Raw genomic sequence first — 17,301 nt, forward strand, 5'->3', positions numbered from 1 at the left:
CCTCATTTTGGCGGCCTCGCAGATCACAGTGAATCCTCTGTGGAGAACGCACTCGTGTTCAAACAGCCCCAACTGAAAATTCAAAACCCTCCAGCTGCTCTCCAGCCAGGACTGGCCACAGCTCACACATGCTTTTATTCAAACACAGCTTTATGAATACTAATCCAGCCGTGTGAACCCACATCTCCAGCTAGAAAGGTGTAGGAGGAAACCGAAAGATGATGGTAAGGAGGTAATTTTTCTTGATTAACCGCTTAAAAGGAAGGAATAAAGGTAAAGAGGAGCCCCCCCTTCCCGACTTCTCAACCAGCTGCATTACTAAAGGGCTAGGTCACTCAAATTACAAAACATGCTGACAACAATTTTCATCGGAGATATTGCTTTGGTCGAGTTCCAATAAAAACCACAACACTGGAGAGAGAGTTTAAAGTTGAGTTTTTTTCCCAGTGTAATTTGTCAGAGCTTTAAGCCCACATGAATTTTATTAACATCAACTGTGCTTGGTTATAAATGAAGACATCTTAGGATATATAAAACAGAAACTGAATTGTTTTGTTTTGGTATTTAAAGTAAAAGGTCACACACAAAGTGTAACAGAGGATGGTTATTGTCACGTTAAGCTTTAAAGGGCTCTAAGAGTTACTGCCTTCTTCTCCACAATTGCACCAAACTTTCTCACATTTTCCGATCATCTATTATTTTGGGCCAATAATAAATAAATCACAAACGCCTAAGTTGATGAAATGTGTGAGTTATGAAGTCTAAAACAGTTCACAGAGCAATATAAATGACTGGAATTAGGTGGTGCTGGCATCTGTGAAGGTTTTTTTGGAGCACATGATGCAAAAATCCCCTGAAATGCTCATCAAAGCCGTTTACAAAGCTGTTGTTTTTAAGGTTTTTGGTGCCACTCTGAAGTCTTCTTTTGAGTTAAACATTTGAATTTCTCTTAAGGGGAGTTTACAGTTCAAAGTTACACATTGTATTTTTTTTTTAACTGTTATATATTCCATATCTTGAGGCCAATAAAATATTCAGCATTCAGTTTCATACCTGGCAGGCAGTGTGGAGAGGCTTTGAAACTGACTTCAGACAATCATGTCGGGAAACAAACAATATAATCATGCATTTTGCCTCATTTATAAAGTGTGATTAATTACAAACACACACACACACACACACACACACACACACACACACATATATATATATTATATATATATATATTATATATTTTATATTTTTATATATATTTTAGGATATGGATGATTTATCTTTCTATTTTTGAGGGAAATGTGCTCGTCTTCCTTCCTTTGACTGCTCTGGACATGGATTAAAGAATGAAATTCAACACCAGACCCAGTTCGACCCCACTGGGACGTCGCTGCTGACACGCTGGAAATGTTGGCGGAGCGAGCATGTTGTGCGGACCTACTTTGAATGAAGGATTTCCCACAGTGTGAGGCAACTGTCTTACCACCGCTCATCGCTTCATGTGTGGGTGAGTCCCACCAGGATTTCAACTTGTTTCCTGCAAATAGGTTACAATTCATAGGTGTGTTAGAAGATGTCTACTTGACTTATTGCGCTGCTCCAGATGCCTGAGGCTAATAGACTTTTCATGAACTCGGGCTGGCCTGGTGCGCTATTAGGACAGTGTAAATTTAGCACCACAATACAGACAGAATCAGCGAGTGGAGGAACATCTTCTGTATTGCAGAGTGCATTTCAGACAGGCGGTAATGAGTTTTCCCATATTAACATTCGTTTCAATTAATATCAAGCCCCTTCATAATCCTCAGGTTTTCTAAAGCTTTTGTGGCCATTACGAGGCAGCAGTCACTCTCTGCTTTTTTTTTTTTTTTCTTTTTTTTTTTGGAGAGTGAGGAATTGAAGCTGCAAATTAATTTTTAGAATGGCATACAGCCAGGAGAAAGAAATCATTCTTCACCAGAGGCTCAAGGTCTTTGAAAGACCTTTAATGATGGTCAGCAAATCACCAAGTCTGCCAGTTAATTATCTGAGACAGTTGATTTTGTGAGGGGGAAAAGAGTGAAAATGAAAAATTGCTATTGATGTTGATAAAACTAATTTCCATCTTGTACCCAGGGGATATCAGTTAATGTTTTACAAAAAAAAAAAGTCTGATCGAATTACGCTCGTTTTTCTCCTGTGACCGAGGTCAAAGCGAGCTGTGAGAAACAGACTGTTTGGGCCAAAATGTAATGAGGTGTTCAGGTGAGTTTAGAGTTAAAAGTTGGACTGTATGTTGGGAGTAATTACAAACTTTCAGCATGCTTTAGAGATCTTTTAATTCTTCCTTTTAGCAACGCCAAACAGCCTGTACTCTTACCCCCAATTAACCTTCAACAATACACATCACTGATTTAAACTTAATCCCATTAAAAAGGCCTCTTAAGATATAAAAAAGGCAAAACATTCTCAAATAATTTTATGTCAAAATAGAGCACAATGTACAGCGTTGGCAATACTTTTTGAAAGATACAGTACCTCCCACAGAGGAGGGTTCTCCTCTGTAAGGTTCAGATTATTCATATGATATAAATATGACATATTACATCCAGATTTCCAAAAATGACAGAAACCCCGACATGCAGCTCAGACACGAAAACATTCAGTCACGGACACACTCTCGCATGGTCCCTCTAAATAACAGTTCAACATCAGCAATACAAAAACATTTACATCTGTGAAGGAATTCAGGAATCCATGATGCCATAATGCACACACACACACACACACACACACACACACACACACACAACAAACACACACGCACACACATCCATACAGGCTAGTCGTGTGCTTAAAAATTATTATAACTCCGTCTTAGCACTCTTATCAAGTCCATCTGAAGCTTTTGCAGCCGAGTCATCTCGCAGCCATTTGTTAAAAACGGCGACCGGGTCGATGTTCCAGTGTTTGTGGAAAGAGATGGGCACCTGGTGAGCCAAGAAGTCTCTGGCGTAGTCCTCTGGCCGTGCCTGAAAGATAAGATGAAGTACAATCGTTTGAATGCGACTTCTTGCGAGTGCTGCAGAAAGTTTACAGCAATGCATACTTTCTAAAAATGTAATTATTAAGTTTGAACAATTCATTTATTTTATTGGTGGATCCTTAGATCCGACCAAAAGTGGACAGCTCAGTTCAGACCTGGTGTTAGAATACGTCTCAGGTGACCACTTGTGATTGGAATTTACATGATGGCACAACTAACCTCAAAATTGCACAATTTTTTAAGGCAGTCTGGTTTCAGTCTGAGGTCTTTTCAAACAGAGAGTGCGTTCGCAAACATCTGCAGCTGCATAAGCACCAGTCTCTGATTGGTTAATACAATGAGCATAAACATTATTACACATTAACTTAAAGCCAAGCCCCCGACATCAAATCCATCATTCCACATTCTATTTCGTTGATGGAGTGCTTCAAAGTCACTGCACAGCATTTCCAACCTTCCCAAGACAAATTCTGCAGCCGTCGTGAGCTGTACGGGAGCAAGTTACCCCCTCGGGAATCTTTGTCATCTTTACGACCCATCCCACATGATGTGAATGTGACATGATGGTGCATTTACATCATGTCAGCAGAATGGGAAAAAACCCACGTAACAGCCAATTTGTGGCCATTTTTCCTATGTAGATCCTCTTTTCCCCCGATGGAAGATATTGTGTCTGACAGAGATTCTTGATATCTTGCTACAGTTGCAGAGAGTAATGTGAATTTCCAGCTCAGCTGATGGAATCCAAGACCTGACTGAAATGTGATGTAAGCAGCGGTCTAACGAGCACCTATGTCAGGCCAGTTGTGCTCTCGACTACCTAATAAGATAAGAGTTTATATTTGTCTGATGAAAGGTTTGTAAAATCTGTTATTACATCTGACTTTCTGCACAGTGTATTAGTTTAAAGGCACCATGTTTCATAGTGAATAACTTAATTGAAAAAGGGGGATGAACAGATGTCAAATTATTTTTCTGAGCTAAAACATTTTATTCTTAGTCTTGTATGGCAAGAAAATGTTTGGATGGTATTTCTCACCATAGGTACTCATACACAGAGAGAGAGAAATGCATGAATGTGTTGTGAGACTGTGTACACACCTGATGGAAGAGTGGACTGTGTGTGACAGGAAGTCCGAGAGCGTTGAGGCACATTCCCAGCACCATGTCATCAGGAGCGTCATTACTGTAGCACTTACAGCCGCTGTCAAGAAGTCGCACCACAGCCTCCCTGCTGAACACCATGCTGCAGCAGCCCACACACACAAGACACAAAATAGATGCACAACGCAGTCAATTTAGCCGGGCTGAATCTTCGAAGAAAATGACAGGAATGGCCAGAAAACAATCTGTCTTTCAGCCATCACCGTGAAGTCCGCCGCACTCATTTTATGGTTAGAGGGCCACGGGGCGACAGAGCAGAGAGTGAAACTGCAAATCAAGCCGAGAGGCAGATGTGGTTTTCTGAGGATCGGCTCTGCACAACAATGATGTGACAACTCTTTGAGAGAAGAGGCAATTACACATGAAAAAACAAATCTCAAGCCGCCAAAGAAATCGCTCATTGCCACTCAAAAACAGGTTTTAGGAGATGTCTCTTTTGAGGAAACTGGCAGTTGCAGTGCTGTAAAGTGTCACAGCAAGTGAAGTGTCCCTAAATAGAGTTTTCTCACACAGCTCACTCACAGCTCAAGATTTATCGCCGCTGCAGCATTCCTCCAGCACTGACAGCTGACACATGACTTGTGCTCATTGCCTGACTTTTAGTTGCGTATAATACGAGGGCTTTAAAATGTGGATATTGCGGATTACAATTATTTTTGTACTGTCTGTTTATTTGCAGTCACCTACAGAAGCATATTGCTAGAAAAAAGGAAAGACTATTGTTATTACAAGATGTTTTTACGTTATAACAAGCGTTTTCACATTTTTTACAACAAGAATATCATCTTGTTATGATATCCAGAGGTGGGAAGTAACAAAGAACAAATATTTTCTTATTGTACTTCAGCATATTTTTCAACATTTCCCTAGAATTGAACACAAATATCTATACTTTCCACTCCATAAATTTTCAGTTTTGTTACTTCAGTTTTAATGCAGTTGAGGGGAATCATCAATTAGCAATTATCAACACGACTGATTTCACCCAGTGCATATCACACACAGCAGATGTAGTGAGACGAAGCGGCGTAACATTACGGAAACAGGCAGAAAGGGAGACTCGAAGTGGGAAAAAAAAGTCGTGTCAGTGTCTCTTATCTGCAGAGACCCTGCAGCCCTCCTCCTGGATTTTCTTATTTTCTCAATTTTTTTTCCTGTGCTGGAGATGCTTTACCAACCCAACATGTAGTTATTTGACATCAAGACTCAGCCATCGACTATCTTTGTGGTACAGCTTGGACAAATCCTACTGATTCTACCTTTTAAAGTTAATAGTCTAGAAATGGCTTTCAGAGGGGTACTTGTTACTTTTTACCTGGGTCAACAAGTTGAATCAGTACTACTTTTTTTCTACACCAGCATCTGTACTTCAGCTTGAGTGATGAATGTGAAATGGTAAGTTTGCATGTCTCATGTTGTCAAAAACAAACTTTTCACATTGCCAGAAAACAAACTGCTGCAACCATCAGTCTGTATGATGTACTGTGAGTATTAGGCATGGCTGATGATCACTTGTCGTATTACGTGGTGATTTATTCCAGTTTTTATGAAGTATCTTTACTGCAATGCAGCCTGCAAAACACAATTTCCCTGAAGGGAGTGACACACTTTTAAAACTGACTTTAAACAGTTTATCCGTAAATTACAGATTACAGGTTTTCCATTAAACAGTTTATAGTCCCTCCGCTGCGTCTGTATCTTTCATCGGTATTCCCCGAGCATCCTCGCTGTGAGAACTCACCCTCCACCTCCCGTGATGTAGCTGTAGCCGCCTTGGCTCAGGCCGTAGCCGTACCTCTCTCCCAGACACACTGGTTCAGAGGGGTTGTAACAGCTCAGCAAGATTTGCAGTCTGGGGATGCTGCAGAAAGCACAGATCAAGCTCATCACACCCTCATCATCATCATCATCATCATCATCACACACACTCGCCTGCGCATACACACGTATGAAACTGTCCATTTAGGGTCTGAAGTGACTGCTCCCCCTCAGGCACTATTACACATCCAGAACGATTTCCACATGAAGGGGCAACCTGACAGATATAAAGTGATGCCAGCTGGACTTGAATTTATGTACTGAGGTTTTTTTAGATGTTCGACAGGATGGTAATATCTCTGGAACTCATTTTCCCAAAAATGACTTCATTCTGAGCATTTCTCTCTTCCACTGTTCAAACCTTTTTCTCGGCTGTCAGACAGAATCTATTAGAGCACTTATGAACAAATGTCAGTCAAACTCTGAGGGAAATGAGAGCCTGGCATTTAAAAAACGAGACACTGTGTCCCAGTTACAAAAAAAAAAAAAAAAAAAAAAAGGACATTTACAGATCATGGAACTTTACCTGATGAGCGTGTCATCGTCCACAACAATGAGCCACTTGGTTTTCGGGACAGAGCTGTTCAGAAATCGTTGAAGGATTGCGAACGTTTTCCCGCAGTGGCCTGCAAATAGAGACATGGTATCAATAGACTGGCCTGTACGACTTAATCACATATTGACCATGTGCTGTATTCGGGTTTTACGAAGATAAATGACCCCGTTGAGCGCAGAAACACTCACTTAACATAAGCAGGTATTAACATGCACACGCACGCCTGCATACCTAAAAGCTCTGCCACAAAAAGGCAACATAACAGTCATAAATTATGCTAACACTAAAGGACTTAAAAGGTGGCAGGCTAACCAAAAGTCACAAGTAGAGACTATAAAAAGCAGCAGCACTTTATTAGGAGACGACATAAGGCCTCAGCTGTAAGTTTGATGCCACGGCTCCACTCAGAACACAGAGTGAACACATATTTCAGCATGAGCGGCTCCTGGAAATCCAGCCTGGGCAACGTGCCCCCAACTGATACAGCCCAGTGCCAAGATAAAACACTGGTATTATATTAAATTTATGCAGAACCACAGATATGCTAAATGATTACATGTTATATGTGACGAATAAACATTTTTGCAATAAATGCGAATGTAACATGCCAGATTAATTGTTTATTTGGAGTGGACTTTGTTGTCAGGAGGAGGAGGAGGAGGAGGAAGAGGAGGAGGAAGAGGAGGGGATGCTGGAAGTGTAATGAGACAGATGTTGATCTGCCAAGTCAGAGACCACTGTTCAAGATGTTTTTTCAACATTTTTAAGCAGGACACCACAGGATATTTTTTTTAACGAGGACATTTTCAAGATTTGTTTTTAGTGGCAATAAAACTCGACATTTTAATGTGACGTTGGGATAGATGTGGGGAATTTCATGCCAGAGTAAAGAGGGGATACTGGTGGCCTGATAACCAGGTGAAGCGGCTGTCAAGACGGTGTTTTTATCATTGTAAGCGTTAAACTGGAGGACATTTTTAACAAGAGACCACTGTTCAGGGCGACATTTCAACATTTGTACGCACGACACCGCCTTGATTTTTAATGAGATGTCGGGACATTTTCCAGCTGTGTTAGTGGCAACAAAACTCTACATTACTGACGGGGCGTTGGGACAATTTGCAGCTGAAAACAACAACAGGTATTTGTAACAAGACGCTGTGACAATTTCCAGCCGTGTTAGTGGCAACAGACAGATCCAGGTAAGCCAGAACATAATCTTTCCAACCTGTGCCAAGTGCTTTGCAAGACCATGAGAACAGCATTGTTACCACATAAGTATTACAATACAATCAAAAGAATTATGAAGCAGTGTAAAGAAAATGTGTTGCCAACATTTATTCTTCCGACTGGGTTTGAATGATGAGATAAGGAATCATTAGATGTGACCGACAGTATGAAACCCACTGCAACAAAAAAACATTTGTAATTAAACTTTAATTCTCTCGATAGAAGCCTCTGATGAAGCAATAAGAACGAGTCTGCTGAGACCGATCACTAATCTTGCAATACGTTCGCAACTTTCATTTGCATCTCAGAATTAACTCGACTGCTGTGTGCATCAGAAGTTACAAATAGTGAGCAAGTGGCTTTGCATGCTGCTCAAGGACGCCTCAGAAGCACACAAGGCCGTAGGCGGACACATCAGTCGCTGCAGTGATCAGACAAACAACCTTATATTTTTACGGGGCAACAGCGTCTTTGCCACCTCTTTCAGATTTCCATTGTATAGCATTGAAGACAATCTTTTTCAATGCAAGGACGTGTCCTCTGGAGCTCTGTGAGCGGGAAGAAAGCCGCTGTCTACATTCTGGCATCCCAAACAAATAATAAGGTATGCCTGGCATGATGGGCGAGGAAGATCAAACTTTCACTCTGGCATGTTTGACATGGCTGCCAGGCGGGACAAAATGTTCTGCCAACTCCTGAAAAACAGAACCGGTGATGTGGTAGTACAGAACAAATACAAGGAACCCAAAGAAATATACCCATCAAATATCCGCACACCATGAGGACTGAGAGCTGAGACATGGAAATCCCTGGTGGCAAGCATCACAAGAATACTGAAGCCCTATTGTTTTATTTATAAATGCACCCACAGTGGGTTTTTTTTGTTTTTTTTGCTGGTATCTGAATATAGAATAAGTGAGGACACCTTGAACTGCTGACGAGAATGAAATCCAAAATCACACTTTTTTTTTGTAGAGGTGGGTCTCCAGATAAGCCGATAATCTTATTTCTAGTCGGAGGAGGCTTCATGTCTCATGCAGTATCCATCATTAAAGCGTCTGACCTACCGCCGCTACATAATGTGACAGAAAGGTCCTCTTTGGCCTCAGAAACGTCTCCTGTCATCACGTCTTTGTTCGCCGACATGCTCCACACTTGACCGCGGGTAGTTTATTTACTTGATAGCTGCTGCAGTTTTTTCCATTTCAAGGTCTTGCATCACTCTTCCCCCTCACATTGAAAACACTTTTAACCTCAGACTGTTGAGTTTTATGTTTCCATTGTCAGACCACATATTTACTGTAAAGCTCGAGAATGTTTTCAGCAGGCTTAACATTTCTTTGTGACTACAGATGGCAGCACGATAACCCCATCAGAAGATCTGAAGAGGAATCGAGGCAACAAAGTGAATGTTTATGTTTGGATACGTCCTCAGTGTTGGTTTTCTCACGACGCACTCGCTAGAATTATTTATTAATCTATCCAGCTGCTTAAAATTGATTTGGCATCTTGAAATTCTGAACTTTCTCCTCAAAATATACCAAAATGCTGTATTTTATAATATAAATTATATACATCATTGATGGAGTTTTAACACTTGGTTTTCAACGCTCAGGTCAGTCAATGAAGTCAGTGAAAGGTGAACAATAATAGAATCATGAAGGTCACTACAGACTCCCGACCTATTGACGCCTGTCGACCCTTAATGAACTCAAAAGCTGCTCTCAGCGGTCAGTGGCATAAAGCTAAGTCTTGCAAAAAGAACAGAAAGCGGTGAAAAAAGAGCACAAAGGAATAATGCACGGCCTGACCTGAACTCAATTTAAGTCCTATAACTGATGGAGTATCATGTGGGTATTTAGTGCTGAGGAACAGATAAACTGCTCACTTTTAATTTGACCTCAATCATATTTCAGTGCGTGCTTATCTGATTAACTGCACGTCCTGGTGCGACTCATTGCAAATTTCCGTTTAAAGATGCAGTATAACATTTTATTCCATCTCGCCACGGCGCTGTTTAAGATCACCCCCTTTTTCCGCATCATCAGACTCAAACCACTGTAAAGAAAATCCAATTTACTGTACGCAGGAGGAATTATGGCTGCTGTCTGATTGACAGTGTGCACAGTTAGTAAGCTGAGAGTACCTTCAGTGTTTGGCTGCGGACCAAACTAGAGAAAATCCCCCTGCGTTGATGACAACCGTGGACCGCTGCCAGACTTACAAACACTTAATTGTTGTCTCCTGAAAGGGAAAAAAATCCTGGCATGCAGAGGCAGGCGAAATTAAAGGGAGGGAGACACTTTCTCCTAGATGATCTATGAGACAAACTTGTCCAACACTGGTTTAAAAAGAGAAAATACTAGCATCATTAATCGGTTGAGAGCAGCGGGGCCGCGACTTTCTCTGGAATAAGACGTCAAAATCAGGAGTAAGTCAGCACGATGTCTCGCTACCCCCAGTCAGGGAGTGTGTCGAGTTTGAGAAGCAACTACTTGAATTTTTTTTTTCTGTCGTGGTGTAACCAGCTGCCAGCCTGTCAGCTTGGCAATATGCAACCTGTGACTGGGAGCTCACATTATCTTGTGCCCGGACCCCGAGAATCTGTCGCATCTGAAGGAGAATAGCTTGACAAACATCATTTACAAATCTGGAACATTAATGTTGTTCTGCTCAGTGGAAATGACTCAATAGATGGCCACTTAGAGCAGCACTCCAGCCACTGTGTCTTTTTCTTTTTTAGCAGTTAACGTTAACGAGGTGGTGGTTACACACACACACACACACACACACACACACACACACACACACACACACACACACACGCACACACACACACTGCACTCTGACCTCTTCTTAAAGGGGCGATGCTACTTTTATAAGCCGCTTGAGTTAATAACTCGCAGACTCAACCAAAGTCATACGTCATTGTTTGACCAAAGCAAGAGCTTAATCTAGTTTAAACACAAAATTAAATAAGCATATGACAAAAAACATTTAGTGAGGAGTGTGGCTAATAAACTCTGTCAGGAAATGATTCAGCAAAACATGAAATGTTATAACAATACACAGGGGTGGGGCTCCAACAAATCTTTAGGACCTTCTGTTGAAATGAGCGTTTTTAACTTAACTACCAAGTAAAATTCCAAACATTCACTAATTCACTTTCTATGACAAAGTGAAAACAAGAAAAAAAGGAAATCATTAAAGAAGCATAAACATTTCACTTTTTCATATACTGGTATAAACACAGGGAGTAAACTTCATATCTTTACATATTTATTCTGATATTCCTGATTGATGGGTGGATAAAAAAAAGCCCTCTGAGCAGATCTCTGTAGGCTGAGGAAAAATATCAACTATTTTGATTACTTTCTGCAATGTCATGGACCAAATGACTAAGTGAGAAAACATTCAGCTTATTAACTGACTGTAAATAAAATCATTTTGTCGCTCTTTTACTTGTAATCACATGTGATCTAATGCAAATCTGTGCGAAGAGCTCTACTATAAACCTTGTGAAGGTTTTGTTTCTTTTTTCAGACTCCACCATTCCTGCTTGTCTGGCCAGTCTTCAGTCTGCAGGTGGTGATGATGAAGTGGACTCCCATTATATACAGTGACATTTCTAATATCCTCATTGTGTGTAAATGCAGGTGGAAACCTTTCTGCATAATGAAACGTAGTGCGACACAACCAGAGAGAAGGAAAAAAAATAAAACATGCAGTCAGTCAAGTCGATATAATAGTGTGGCTACGGATTAATGAGAGAATTAGAAAAGGTAAACAAAGAAGCAGCCAGAGTTTAATTCCTTATTTAAACCGAGGGGCTCTATTAAGGTAATTTTTCGACAAGGCTTTTAAAACCATCCCTGCAGAATGTGAACACTTTTCCATTTACACTGAACCCGGAGCAGTCATTAGCTGTATGATGCAATCAGGCCTTTCTCGTGGATTTTAATGTTTTGTTAAAAAAAAAACAAAAAAAAAAACAGAAAAAGGCCGGTTTCAGTCAAAACGTGGCCCGACTCCAAACAATTACACGTCGGTGATGAAATATAAGCTTCAGAGCGGCACTGTGGCGGCCTGAGGGACACCGCTGTCACCTTCCTCTGTTCTCTCCACAGATCAGACCTCCAGCTTCACACCACTTCTGCAGTTTGGCGACCAGTGAGGTCAGGACTTACTGGTTTTTGTTGTCAAGTGTAAACTCCACACATATCTGCATTTTCTGGAGCTGTTAATCTATCACTGCAGAAGGAAATTAACAAGTAATAGGCTGGATGAAAGAGACAGATGTATCGGCTATGCATAGATCAACAATAACTCATCTCAGTGTGAAACTCCTCCATCACTGCTGGTTCCTGCTGCTGCCATGACATCAATCTGCCTGTGTCGGTCTGAAATCTGATTTGAGAGGCTGGGCTGAGACTTCAGAAGTGTCATCAAACTTTCTTAAACTCGATGAAATTGTCTTAAGGGCAGACACTAACAGAGACTGAAAATCTGAACTTCAGGTAACACACCAGGTTTAGAATTTTTGTGTATTTTCAAAAAGTGAAAAGGGAAGTTTCTTTTATTGATCCATAAATCAGAAAATGCTGTCAACATCCTTTAATAAAAGGCCATTCATCCATGAATGATGAATGATGAGTAAAGACACACCCAGAAGAGATTCTTTGTGGCAGCTTCAAAATATGTCCACAGAGGAGCCACAATGAAGGTTTCTGCACTGTCTTCACCGGGATATCAATACAGGGCTCAAAATGAAAGTCATTTTCAAAGAGCTCTTCAAAACCATCCACGGAACAGCTTCACGTGGTTCAAAATAAAAGTCTGATTGCGTATTTCTACCGACTTCAGACGTCCTTACTGTGAGCTGAGACATCTGGACACTCAGGTACTTTGGGTTTGTTTGATTGCAATGATTGGATTCAAACAATCCACAATGATTAAAGAAGTCTCACTCTGTCTTCATACAATCAGCCGTTTTTTCATCAAACCATTATCAGGAAGGCGATTTCCCAAGGTTGGATGGACAAAACAGGGTATTCAATAAAACTTATCTGGTGAAGGCAACTTGCACGCTTGTGATTTGACAAAATATATTACATTCTGTTTTATCAATGTGTTACTCAGCATCCCAACACTTTTTAGAACTGGCCTGGGGTTGTATAAACTAAGATGTTATATTGAACATTAGCCAAAATATACCTGATTTCATGGAAACTTTTCAGAAAGTTTGTCCCTTTGCAACCCTTATCTAATGGTTTTGAAACAATTACATAATATCAAATAGTAATTTGCTATTTCACATGACTATTCGTCAAAAAAAAATGTCTTGCATTCATGAATAGGGTCTGTTCAGATATTTAAACCGTCTTAAATGTGTCTAGACGTCCAGCAGGGGTCCCGGCTAGATGTCAAGATATTTAGCTTCACTTGCACATCCTCAGAGATTGAAAAAGATTCCTAATCCAATGTTCAGATATTGAACACATTGAGCGTGCCCTCCAGATGTACAAAAGTAGGTCTAGGCTGATGTACATTACTGAAAATACACTCATATGACTAGATATCTAGAACAACAACTGAAAAAGCGTATTAAAAATGGTTGTATTCACCTGCACCTGTCTCACCTTAAATAAATGATATATAATATTTTCTATTTAACATTTGATTACAAAGATTCAATGTGACGGATACAGTATGTCTGCCATCCAAGAGCACTGACAGCCGGTGCAAGAAGAACTGTGTAGTTCGGTGTCGGGATGGCAGAGGAGCTGGTAGTGGATTTGTTAGGGAGCGAGAAGCCGCTGAGACCTGTCACTACCCACAACGAGGAGGAGGAGGAGATGAGGCAACCCTCAAGTACGAGGGTTGCATATCAACAACCGAGTGGACTGATAACAAGGTAACTTTCAAAAGAGAAGGCCGACTTTTATTCTCAACGAGGCTCAACTCTGCAGCAGACCTGGAGACGGTAGGCGAAGGGAGGCTGGAGAACCAAACCAGACTCTTTCCAGCAACATCCCTCAGCCCTCCTCCAGCAGGCTGAGAGTGGCTACAGCTGATGCATCATCCCATTAAGGTGCAACATGAGAGGTCTTAGGTGCCGCTTTATGCCAGCAGCCATCAGACTGTAAAATAATTCGCACCCAAATGGCCTCTGCCTCAGGCAGCCAGGAGGGTGGTGGAGCAAAAAGCGGCTGCTTCTTTACAAAGCACCCTGGTTTGCTTTGAGGGGTCTTACGCTCTGTGTACATGTTGTTGTACTTGCTTCTGATTATCATACATCACGCGTCTCCAGTGTTTTCTCTCAGGAGAAGCTGCAGGATGTTGTTGGGTTAAAGTTTCTCCTGAGGGATCAGCAGGATCTCAGACCAGCTGGGAGATGTGTTTTCCCTTCCAGAATCAGAAGAAGCTTTCTTACCAAGTCTGTTTTCACATACTCAGAATTTGCTTCGGTGGAGAGAAGCCTCGTCTGTCTCGGGGTCAGCGCCCCTTCAGACAGAAGGAGCCACCTTTGGGCTTCGATACAGGAGCAGCTTCTTAATGAATAACTGTCGGGCTGTAGACTTTGCGCTCTGCTTTTTCTTGAAATCACAAGACTAGAGATGCGTCATTTTAAATACATTTATTCAGATTCAGGTTCTGATATCTTTGATAACATTTGGGGAGTTTAAATGAGTTTCTGCAGATTTGAAGTTTGACATTTTGGGAGAAAAAGTTAAATGAGAAAATAAACACAACTCTCATATCTGTTAAAAATAAAAGATACAGCCAGGAGCCAACTGGCATAACTTAGCTCCAGAGTGAACACAGTGGGAAACAGCTCGACTGTCTCGTCCTGCTGTTTCCAGCACAGCTTTACAACAGAACAAGATATAGGATTGAAGGTCGGTGCCTGTTCACGGTAATGAGAATTGGTCGTCTGCAGATTACGCCAAAAACATTTTCAAATTTCAGGTTTACGTCCTGGTAAAGCAGCCCACTGTTACACTGTGATGAAGTCACAGGTTTTAATATGGTTGTCTCATCTTCAGTGAACATTTTACAAATGTAAAACCTCCCTGGATCAAAACTTCACAACACATAGAATCATAACAACCTTATTTGCAGTCTGAGGTGTGATGTCAACAGCTTCCTTGCTGCAGTACTGTGGTTGGCCACAGGGCAAAACTGGGAGCAAGGCTGAGCAGCTCCGTATCCAGATCCACTTAATACATTAAAGGCTTCCAGTTATTACACTGAGCTAAGATAACAAGCTCCTCACTGCAGCTAGACCTCTAATGTACAGACATAAGAGTGCTATCAATTTTTTAGAAGCGGGTTTCCAAAAATGAAACGTTTTCTTTCAAAAGAAACTCGGTCCTGCTCAGACTTTGTAAAGATTAAGAGTTCAAGCGGGCCGTGGTTAAAAATAAACTATAACATGCGATAAAATGTCAGATTATCACAACGACAAATATCTGGTGAAAACAGCAGATAACTCAAACACATTTATTAAAAAAAAACACTTTTGTCAACACAAGCTACTGCAATTTGATTTTTTCGCACAGGGGACCGAACAGCATATATGTAGTTTGTTTCATTTTGTGAAGAAAACTCACTTTAAGAGACAGACAGCTGGAATCAACTGCTGACTGAGCGTCTCCTAACATCAGGTTTTGAATCACTATCATACACACCACCGCCCCCTCCACGGTGTGATCGTGTTGTTCATGTACAGCATGCGGCTGACCCTGAAGCTGAGGGAGTATAAACAACAAAACAAGCACTTACCTCTCTCTGTATTTGGTACTCCTATATCAATGGTGGGTATTGTAGGATCAGCATGGTCACTGTAGTACTCAAGAAATAAGGCATCCTTCTCCCAGGTCTTCTTTATCACTGGAACTGGTACACAGGGAAGAAAATCAATACTCTGTTAACCAAGTTTCACAACAAGCAGACATCTGGTTCTATTAAACGGGAGTCTTTTTGAAGAAACAGATAATCAGTGGGGACGAGATGGAAAGCAGAAAATAAAAGAGGAAAATAAGATAAGATGTGTCTTTAATCCTCCAACTGAGCAGTACAAATCTGAACTAGGTAGACTGTATGACTCACACACAAAGAAGCGTGGAGACCTTTCATGTGTTCACCTGTCATTTTGAGGAAATCACATAACCATCACAAAAACCTTTGAATAATGTAAAAACAAAAAGCAGTTAAGTTTCAGAGCTTTGGATCCTGAGAGTTCTGTCACATTACTGCATCTGCATGTACTTTTTTTACCTTCTATTTATACACACAGCCTTCCAGTCACTGACCTGATCCTCAGCATCACAGTTTTGAAGTTTTCTTACAGACTTAATTGCTATCTGACTGATGACTTGTGGAGGTTTTTGTGATGAGTTTCTGGGCTGCTGAGGCGAGCGTGTTCGAGGGGCTCAGAGGCGCCGAAATATCCAGAGATGTGCAGCAGCAGTAGCTCCAGGCTGTGTTCAGCTCTCATAAATCAACAATAGTGAATCAGAGTGGCTTGTTTAACCCTGAAAGAATGAACCAAAAAGCAAAGTAGCCGAGCTGAGTCCGCACCGCCTCGACAGGATACTTAGAAACTCAACTGAGAGGAAGTGCAGTAAAGCTCCAAACGCATCGGGCAGGTCAGATGTTGATTTCCTGCCGTACTGCAGCCTACAGATAAGAGTTTGTGTGAGAGACGACTGTAGCTTCGATGTTAACTACATAAAACATGATAAACATTAAAATTCCCAAGTTAAACTTTAGCGCACATTACGGATAAAGCCACGTTACAAGATGAGTTGAGATTTAATGTATTTTGAACCGCAAAATCATCCACTCAGTATTGTGACATTTATATTATTTTGGCTATTTAACCAGATCAGTGATATTCTAGCCAAAACATAGAGGAGGAGGAGGAGGAGGAGGAAAGGGTGAAGACTACATCTTAGCATTTCTTACCCTCAGGTGTGAATACACTCAGGGTTAGGAATTTCTTTTTAAACAAAAATGTGGAGTTATCTTCTATTTTCTCAACCAGTGTAAGCGTAAAACTGTCTTATTAAAGAAGCTGAAAAGAGAAGGGACACTATTTAAATCTTGTAAAACTCAACAATTTGCATCAAGAGTAACGGCAACTCAGCGACCTCACTACATTACTCCTGCATACTGCACAAAAAACACATGTTGCTATACTAATAAATCTGTGTGTCACACATTTCACTTAAGTGTGTAATGTAGCAGAGACACAGCACTATGAGGTGAATATGATATATTTCTATACCATATATGTGATATCATCTTTGAGTTTTTCCACCGTCTATTACATATATTTTTCATACTACTTGAAACATCGTGAGCGGGTGAAGTTCTGCCTGACCTGGTGAGGCTTTACTTATCACAGTGAATATCATTAAGTTGTGTCTCACTTGCTGGTGTTCACAGTAGAGAAGTAGCACCTCTATGATTTTTTTCCTCCATCATACAGCAAAGTAGAATGTTTCCT

General features: G+C 40.9%; 1 protein-coding gene across 1 annotated transcript in view; it reads right to left on the bottom strand.

Moving 5' to 3' along the window:
• Nucleotides 1-2,295: 2,295 nt before the first annotated feature.
• Nucleotides 2,296-17,301, bottom strand: part of b3glcta (beta 3-glucosyltransferase a) — a 71,405-nt gene continuing 56,399 nt past the window's right edge. Inside the window, exons 11-15 of the mRNA XM_037080041.1 lie at nucleotides 15,573-15,686; nucleotides 6,528-6,627; nucleotides 5,925-6,044; nucleotides 4,121-4,265; nucleotides 2,296-3,005 (exon numbers count right to left, since the gene is read on the bottom strand). Of these exons, the coding sequence (XP_036935936.1) occupies nucleotides 2,838-3,005; nucleotides 4,121-4,265; nucleotides 5,925-6,044; nucleotides 6,528-6,627; nucleotides 15,573-15,686 (647 nt within the window). The 3' untranslated portion in view covers nucleotides 2,296-2,837. The remainder of the gene's footprint in view (nucleotides 3,006-4,120; nucleotides 4,266-5,924; nucleotides 6,045-6,527; nucleotides 6,628-15,572; nucleotides 15,687-17,301) is intronic.

Source organism: Acanthopagrus latus, chromosome 2 (genome assembly GCF_904848185.1).
Source record: "Acanthopagrus latus isolate v.2019 chromosome 2, fAcaLat1.1, whole genome shotgun sequence".
NCBI lineage: Eukaryota > Metazoa > Chordata > Actinopteri > Spariformes > Sparidae > Acanthopagrus > Acanthopagrus latus.